Raw genomic sequence first — 8752 nt, 5'->3', positions numbered from 1 at the left:
TATATATATAATTGTTACATAAATTGAAAGGGATTAGAACGAAAGAAAACTTATATAGTTATACATTCATTGCTTAGTACGTGTTGGTTCCACGGACGGATTCGAGAGTGTTTCAATAAACTTAAATCTTCCAACACAATCGAACTAAAATAAATTTGTATGAACTATTAAAGCAACTCTTTAAAGGTTCTTTACAAGGGTCTATACATATACAGTATACTCCCGAGCTTGAAGGCATAATCATCAGTTTGGTAAAATATACCCTTGTTTAAAATTAAAAATTGCACACCATTTAACAGGAACATTTTATTTTTTTACTGGGAAGAGCCGCCAGACTTCCTAAGACTTCAACCTCCCTATCTGTAACTGAAAGACCTCTGCCCTCCTTTAACAGTAATAATATTCACACAAATGTAAATGCCTAAACTCGCAAAAAACGGCCTTGTGACCGTGTAATTAGGCTAAAATTTTCATCCGTATGTTTTATTTCAAATTATGTTCTAACTTCTAGATGACATATATGATAGCTTTGCGTGACATAATCGGTAAATATACTGTGTACCACTGTCAATACAGTGCTAATCGTGCTTCGAAGGCGCTTACAAGAACTAGAAAGCAAGCGTTTGAGAAACGTGATTTGACCTTGATTGAATCGGTAGCTGACAAAATGGATAAAGTCGTGAAATTTACGGCTTTTGTAGCAAAGAAGGGTATGAAAGTATATTATTCTTTAAAAAGAACCTATGATTGTATTGAGTGTTATTTGTTTTTATTTTCGTAGAACGTAATGTCACTTGTGAAGTTGTGTATCTTTGCTGTATCTGGATAACAACGATTCGCCCCAGTGGAGATTCGACCATGATAATTTTTTTTGCTGTTTTTTTTTGCAATCGTTATTGTGAATTTTTTTTGCAAAATGTATTTAGTATTTGTATTTGGTATAATTTTTTTTAAGATAACAGTTCAATTTGGTTCGGAGTTTAAACAAGAAAAATATCAGACTATCTGTGTAATGTCGTAGGTAGTCAAACTAATTGTACTGCGAGACGTGATATTGTGCTATTTTCATATCTGGGCAAAATCTCGCCTCTATATGTACAACATAATAAGTACCTTTTCTGTGGTTCTTTTTGCCGCCTCGGGCTTTGACTTCCCAGTATATTAGTAAGACATGACCTGACCAGTATTCCGTACTTTTTCCTCAATACTATCAATATATTAATTATAATCAACCTTCGAACTATTTTTTGATCTGTTTATACACGAGACATTTCTGATTTCTCTGCCAATCACAATCTACTTTTAATTCAACATTTTTTCAAACATTATATTTGCTTTTTTTATGCTAAATTAAAATCCAAATATCTCCGGATATATTTAATCGTAGACTTCAAACCACTTGCCCCTCACCGCTGTGGGTTCGAATCCCGACAGGGACTTTGGATTCTTTTGATGTGTGGAAGCTATCCAGCTAGCTCACAGAACGTCGGTAGTTCTACTCAGGTGCCCGTTTGTGCCTGAAACTATGCACAGAGGTCTTCCTCCACCAGAAAAGCTGGAATGTCGCCTTATGACCTACACTGTGTTGGCGTGATCTAAAACCCAATCAAACACAAGCTGGAATGTCGCCTTATGACCTACACTGTGTCGGCGTGATCTAAAACCCATTCTAACACGACCCGCATTTTTCCCTATTGAACATAGAAGAACCGAAAGTGTGTGTTATTATGCAATAAAATCACTGTTTGACGTTCTATATTTAGACATGTGACGTAATCATTATACACGTGACGTAACCACTAAAAATGTGACGCGCTGACAATAAGTACGGAAACAAATCAGACGCAATTTAGCTAATTATCATGTACGGCAGCATTTATTTGTTGATGTCGTGTTAGAATCGAAATAATATATCCAAATCGATGATTTTATTGCTTGATAACATCACTGTTTGTCGTTCGGATGCGCATCATTATATCACTCGGGCTACGCCCTCGTGATATAATTCCCCGCATCCGAACTCCAAACAGAGATGTTATTGAGCAATAAAATCACAGTTTGGGATATATTATTTCTTAAATCAAACACAAATTGATCAGAATAAAGCATATATATGTATATATATATTATATGATAATGTAATGATGTTTTAATCTCTTTTGTTTGTTTTTTCAGCATTTCCTAACTTGGAAAAAAATCTTTACAACACTTCAAATTTCCGTAAATATGGTAAGTAATTTTTTTACTTTTATTTGCAGCATCCTTTAGCTTTTAAATTGGATGATTTCTAAATAAGCAAAAACGTATGCCTGTTTATAAAAACAACAACATATAATTATAATAGGACTGCATATGGTAAGAGTTGTCAAGCTTTGTTTCCATCATATCTACTACCACCATTATCTCAAAGTTGCCAGGACTGTTTAACAGGCCCTTTTCCTAGCCATTTTTGTACATTGTAGAAAATACAACATTGTCTGGCAATGGTTCTCAAGTGACAAATACAACTGTGTAACATTCATCGAATTTAGCACTTGCCCGGTGGCCCATTTCCAGTGAAAATTAGTTCAGGCCAGTGTAAATTATAAGAAAATTTAGTTAAATATATAGTAGAAAAAATTCAAAACTGGAATTCGAGCCAGTAGTAAAATTCAAAATCTTAAATTCAATGACTGATATTAGTCTTTAAATGAGACATGCCATGACAAAATCAAAATAATGTGTCTTCAACCGCGCAGTCTGATCAGGATCCATGCTGTTCACTTACAGACCCTATAACAAGTAGAGAAACTGATAGCAAACAGCATGGATCCTGATCAGACTGCATGGATGCGCAGGCAGGGGTCGCAAACGCACTATGTTGGTTTTGTCGTGACGCGGCTCAAATGTGTAAGGTAGTCTTTTGTTTATTATAATAGGTTTAATGATTGATGACATGATTCGTATGGATACTGACGAAACAAAAGAGGCCAAATCTAGATTGTCAACAGATCTTGCCGCAGAGAGACAGTTTAGAATATCACGAGCTATGACTCTCAATGCCAGCAATCAATTTCTACCAAAGGAGGAATGGATGACTCCAGAGAAGGTAAATAAACAAAATAAAATTTCTGAAGTCTTCTGATTTGGTTTATACAGAATTTATTTTTTAGTTTAATTGTGTAAGAAGCTTTAAGCTTATAGACACAATTTTGAATCCGTTCCTGGAACCAACCAGTGCTGAGCAATGAGTGTAAAGTTCTTTGCTAAAGGCAACAACGACCTACCCCTGACGGGGTTTGAACCCATGCGGCTAGCGATCATTAGATTACTAGTTTCGACGCGTTAACCACTCGGCCATGTCACCAAGTCTTCTGATTTCTCACATTTTCTTTGGTACTCGTGCCAATGATAAAGAGAGTCATTTTTTTCACTTTTACTGTAACATTCTTGGATTAGTATAGATAGTTAAAGGCCTATTAAGCCACGAAATGCTATCATTTTTATTGTGCACCCACTATTATATAGAGGATGGGGGGATGCATTTAGATTTGCCCTTGTCCGTCTGTCGGTCCCTGTATTCTTCTGTTGTGTAACATGACGCTCTAAAAGTGCTTGAGCTGGAGTCCACAAAATTTACAGGAATGTTGACTCAGGTTTCGCACATAGATTTATTTAGTTTTGCCATAGCTATTGCCCTTGAGTAGAAATTTGAAATTTTCCATTTGTGTCATGCGTAGCTCAAAAATGTTTTTGACCTAAAGTCATGAAACTTCACAGGAATGTTTGTCAGTGTTTGCTTGTGGATATATTCAGTATTTGTAGATTTATTGCAATTTTTAACTTGTGTTGTGGGAAGCTCTGAAAGTATTTGATCGGGAGTCATGACACTTATGTTGGTCAGCATTTGTAGTTTTGCACCAGGGGGTTTCTTGTATATTTAATTAGAATTTGTAAAGAAAGTGCTCCTGACAAAAAAGTTTTAAAATGTTGTGTCATGTGTACCTCCTACAAGTGCTTGTGCTAGGATCAACAAACTTTACAGGAATGTTGATCAGCATGTATGTAAAGCTGCGCACCTTCAGGTTTTGCATGTGGATTATTTCAGATTTGAAAGAGTTATTGCCCTTGACTAAGTATAAATTTGCAATTTTCAAATTGTGTGACACATTGCTCAAAGGTATTTGACCTTAAGTCATGAAAGTTTAAAGGAGTCTGGACTGTTGGTCAGCATGATTGTCTAGTTGTGCAGAAATCAGTATGTCAACATTAGAAAAATTGGATGTTGTTTTTATGCCCCCAACTACATGTACTTATGGGTAGGGTGAGTCATGTAGAATTTCCTTTTGCCTGTCCTTTTGTCATATAGTCCTATTGTATGTCAGTAGGCAGTGGAGTGTCGGGGCACGTGTCCCACGGACACATTACTAATTTTTATGCCACCGCAGCATCTGCGATGCGGTGGCATATAGCGATTCACCTGTGTGTGTGTGTGTGTGTGTGTTGTGTGTGTGTGTGTGTTTGTGTGTGTGTTATATAGATTATATAGTGAACTTAAAAAATCTTCTTGTGAAAAACCACTAGTCCAATTTCAACCAAACTTGGCAGGATTGTTCCTTGGGTGAAGGGCTTCCAAAGTTGTTCAAAGAATTTCATTTCATGCAGAAATCTGGTTGCCATGGCAACCAAAAGGAATTATAAGAATAAATTTAAAAAATCTTCTTGTAAAGACCCAAAAGGCCTAGAGCTTAGATATTTTGCATAAGGCATTGTCTGGTAGACCTCTAACAAGATTGTTCAAATTATAGCCCTGGGGTCAAAATTGGCCCCGCCCCGAGGGTCATTGATTTTCACTATGTACATATAGTAAAAACTTAAAATACCTTCTTGTAAAAACCCAAAAGGCCTAGAGCTTAGATATTTTGCATAAGACATCTTCTGGTAGACCCTTACCAAGATTGTTCAAATTATAGCCCTTGGGTCAAAATCGGCCCCGCCCCGGGGTCATTGATTTTCACTATATGTACATATAGTAAAAACTTAAAACACCTTCTTGTAAAGACCCAAAAAGGCCTAGAGCTTATATATTTTGCGTAAGGCATTGTCTGGTAGACCTCTAACCAGATTGTTCAAATTATAGCCCTGGGGTCAAAATCGGCCCCGCCCCGGGGGTCATTGGTTTTCCTTATATGTATATAGTAAAAACTTATAGTAAAAACTTCAAAAAAAATTCTTCTAGCAATTGACAAATGCTAGAGGTTAGATATTTTGCATGAAACATTGTGAAGTAAACCTCTAGCAAGATTGTTCAAATTATAGCCCTGGGGTCAAAATTGCCCCCGCCCTTGGGGTCATTGATTTCAATATATACATATAGTAAAAAATAAATAAATCTTATTGTCTGAATGTACAAGGCTTAGAGCTTTAATATTTGTTAAATTATATCATCTGAAGGTACTCTACAAAAGTTATTCAAATTTTGCCTCTTGTGTCAAAATTAGCCCCGCCCCCTGGAGGCCATAGGTTTTCCTTATATGTATATAGTACAAACTTAAAAAATCATCTTCTCTAAATTTACAAAGGCTAGAGTTAAGATATTTTGCATGAAACATTGTGTAGTGAACCTCTGGCAAGATTGTTCAAATTATAGCCCTGGGGTCAAAATTGGTTCCGCCCCGGGGGTCATTGATTTTCATTATGTACATATAGTGAAAAAAATAAAAAATATTTTTGTCTGAAGGTACAAGGCATAGAGCTTTGATGTTTGATATATAATATCATTTATAGGTCCTCTACCAAAGTTGTTCAAAATTTTCCCCTGGTGTCAAAATTGGCCCTGCCCGGGGGCAGTGATTCTCATTATGTACACATAGTAAAAACAGAAAATAAAACAAATGTTTTCTAAATGGGAGAAAGCTATAGCTTAGATATTTGACTTGAAATGTTGTTTGGTGGACCTGTATCAAAATTGTTTTGAATTAAACCCTTGGGTCAAAATCATGCCTTGCCCAAGGGGACAGTGACCTACTTTCTTGTCCTTTGATGTACAGCAATGACATTTTGACCATGTGCACAGTTTTAGTTGTAAAATTGAACTTTGATATCAGGTGACCTAGATTTTGATGATGTGACCTACTTTCTTGTCCTTTGTGTACAGCTATGAAATTTGAACCATGCGGTGGCATAGCATTTTTCTCAAATGCAATCTTGTTTCAAAATCATTTTATTTTTGATACCTTATTATAGTTTCAAAAATTAAAAAATACTCATTTGCCATATAGATGAACTGTCTTTGGCTTCTTTTGCTGTTTTAAAAATTGGTATAATTATAGTGAGTATTTTGTATGAAAGTCAAAAAAGTTTTTTTGTTTACATTTCACAATCTTTATAACACATTACTGCACATTCAACACTACTTTCTGTAGTTGTTCAACTTCTATCTATGATACTGTAAATTCATTTCAAAACATTACTAAACACATATCTGACCTTTCTAAAGGATTTAAAAATTATTGATTTCTGAAGCCTAATTTAGTGCCTTTAAGATAATTGCCTCTGAAAATAATATTGATTTTTTTCCCTTTCTTTTCATAACAGGATGTTCCTTACCTTAGAGACCTTATTAGAGAAGTTCAAGCGGAGAAAAGAGAACGACTTGAATATGAAGCCGAGTTTTATTCTTTCAAATCTGGACAAGCTAAAGAGGATTGTTGATGTGTCATTTAAATTAAAGAACAATATTTTAGCAAGATTTAACGTTCTAGAGAAAAAGACAATATTTAGAAAGATCTAGTTTTAAAAATTAATATTCAGCAGATAAGGAAAATTTATTAATTGCATTCGGTTAGAAGTGAGAAACAAAGAGTTTATTTGATTGATAGATTGTTACCATTGAATATTCAAGTAGATTTTTTCGTATTTTTATTTCTTTTTTTTTTCTGTAATTTGAGTAATTTATTTCGATGTTCAAGGTGATAATTTAAATTATGACGGTTATATATGTTACTTAAATAATAAAAGTAAACTTATACATATATGTCTGTTGTGGATTCTTTTCAGTACACAAACTTTTACTCAGGGCTTAATGACTTATGGGTACAGTGCTTTTTATGTCCCCAAAAGGCAGCATATAGAAATTGCACTGTCCGTCCGTCCGGTAATCTTGTATCCGATTTCAAAATTTTCATGAAAATTAGCATAAATCTGCAGGCAAGGTGATTTACTATCTTGTCACAAGGATTGTTGTGCACAAGTATGAAGTTAATACATTCATTAAATACAAACTTTTAGCCAATTAAATTGAAAAAACTCAAATTACAATTGTTTGACCTTCAAGTAGGTTACGTATAGGTCAAGGTCAAATTGAATTTGATCTTTTTAAAAACATTGTCCTTAAGGTAGTTTTGCTGTTATAGTAGATTGTAGCAAAAGTCATGCAAAATTCATTGATGTGACCTTCAAGGTCATTGATGAGTCAAGGTCATTAATTGGGTCATTATGTGTCAAGTTCAGGTTCAGAAACTGTGTTTGTATGATGACAATTCATTATGACCACTGTTAAAAGTTCCTGGATATAAACGGGTACAGAAACGACAACCTGATCAATAGCTCGGATTTTTTCTTCGAACATGCTCATTCATCGACAAATGTCTAGGTACAGATGTCTAGTTACATACCTTGGAAGGTACATTTGTCAAGGTCAAGATATGTGATGCTAAAAATAGATATTTTACATTTTCTTCCATGCTTCGCATTGTAATTATATTGATAAAAGTGCAGTTTCAGGGAGCAACCATCACTATTAGTATTATATCCTGCAACTGTCTATATTATCAGCTGGATAAAGCCTTGCTGGATAAACTTATCTATCTCCAGTCAATATGATGACGTCACATAATTATAGACAATATGTTTAGGTCTTGGGTCGTCTTTAAACTAAGTGACTCTCAGGCAAGGCCAATTTTTACCCAATGATTTAAAGAAGGCAACTAGAGCATGCTTCCAGCACCATTATAAATTTGGAGATTAAATTTTAAGAAAGGTTTACAGTTTAAATCCATGTAAACTAAGTGATCCCACCACTGACAGCCACCTTTGAGACCAAAGAGCATTAGAGATATAACTTTTGTAGTGATCCACTAGACAATGCTATATGCCATATACCTACTCTCTGAATATTGTAGTTTTACATAACACAACTTAAAGGGACTCCACTGAAGTTTTTGACATGATTAGTCTGGAAAACATATTTTTTTTATACCATCTGATGTTGGTCTATACCAATAACTTGTGTGCAAAATCTAAGAAAGCTTAAACTTACCCTAAGTACATTGTCTCATTAGCATTTCTGTCAAATAGTATTTAGTTCCTTCATCCGGTTCAAAAGATACAATCCGGTTCAAAAGATACAATCCGGTTCAAAAGATACAATCTGGTTCAAAAGATACAGAGTGGACATGAAATTTGAAATTCATATTCAATGCCAGAGTATGACCTTGACCTGAGTCAGCCTAAACAGCGGCACATAGGAGTCATGGTTAACATATCTGCCAAGTAATTGTAATTTCCTTCAACCCGTTCATAAGATACAGAGCAGGCCCAAATTTTGAAATTCATACATAACACCAGAGTGTGACCGTGACCCCGAGTCGGCCCAAACAACGGCACTCTGTATATAGACATATGGTTAACATTTCTGCCACATAGCTGTAATTTCCCTCTACTGGTTGAAATTTTCAAATTTGCACTCTGTAACTCACAGTTAACATTTCCC

At 35.1% G+C, this 8752-nt stretch overlaps 1 protein-coding gene across 1 annotated transcript; it reads left to right on the top strand.

The window, feature by feature from the left end:
• Positions 1-496: 496 nt before the first annotated feature.
• Positions 497-7009, top strand: LOC132731130 (cytochrome b-c1 complex subunit 7-like). Its single transcript, XM_060717257.1, has 4 exons — positions 497-710; positions 2176-2229; positions 2919-3088; positions 6577-7009. The coding sequence occupies exons 1-4, from the start codon at positions 512-514 to the stop codon at positions 6691-6693; spliced, it is 540 nt and encodes a 179-aa protein (XP_060573240.1). The 5' UTR covers positions 497-511; the 3' UTR covers positions 6694-7009.
• Positions 7010-8752: the final 1743 nt, after the last annotated feature.

This window comes from Ruditapes philippinarum, unplaced genomic scaffold (genome assembly GCF_026571515.1).
Source record: "Ruditapes philippinarum isolate M1 unplaced genomic scaffold, ASM2657151v2 ctg18908_1_1_1_1, whole genome shotgun sequence".
NCBI lineage: Eukaryota > Metazoa > Mollusca > Bivalvia > Venerida > Veneridae > Ruditapes > Ruditapes philippinarum.
The sequence above is the reverse complement of the archived record's forward strand: the minus strand, read 5'-3'. Positions and strand labels throughout refer to the sequence as shown.

Coding starts and splice junctions, on each gene's coding strand:
- LOC132731130 (XM_060717257.1), top strand. CDS start 512: ATGACATATATGATAGCTTTGCGTGACATAATCGGTAAATATACTGTG. Junction 711..2,175: donor GGCTTTTGTAGCAAAGAAGG/GTATGAAAGTAT, acceptor TTGTTTTTTCAG/CATTTCCTAACTTGGAAAAA. Junction 2,230..2,918: donor TTCAAATTTCCGTAAATATG/GTAAGTAATTTT, acceptor TTATTATAATAG/GTTTAATGATTGATGACATG.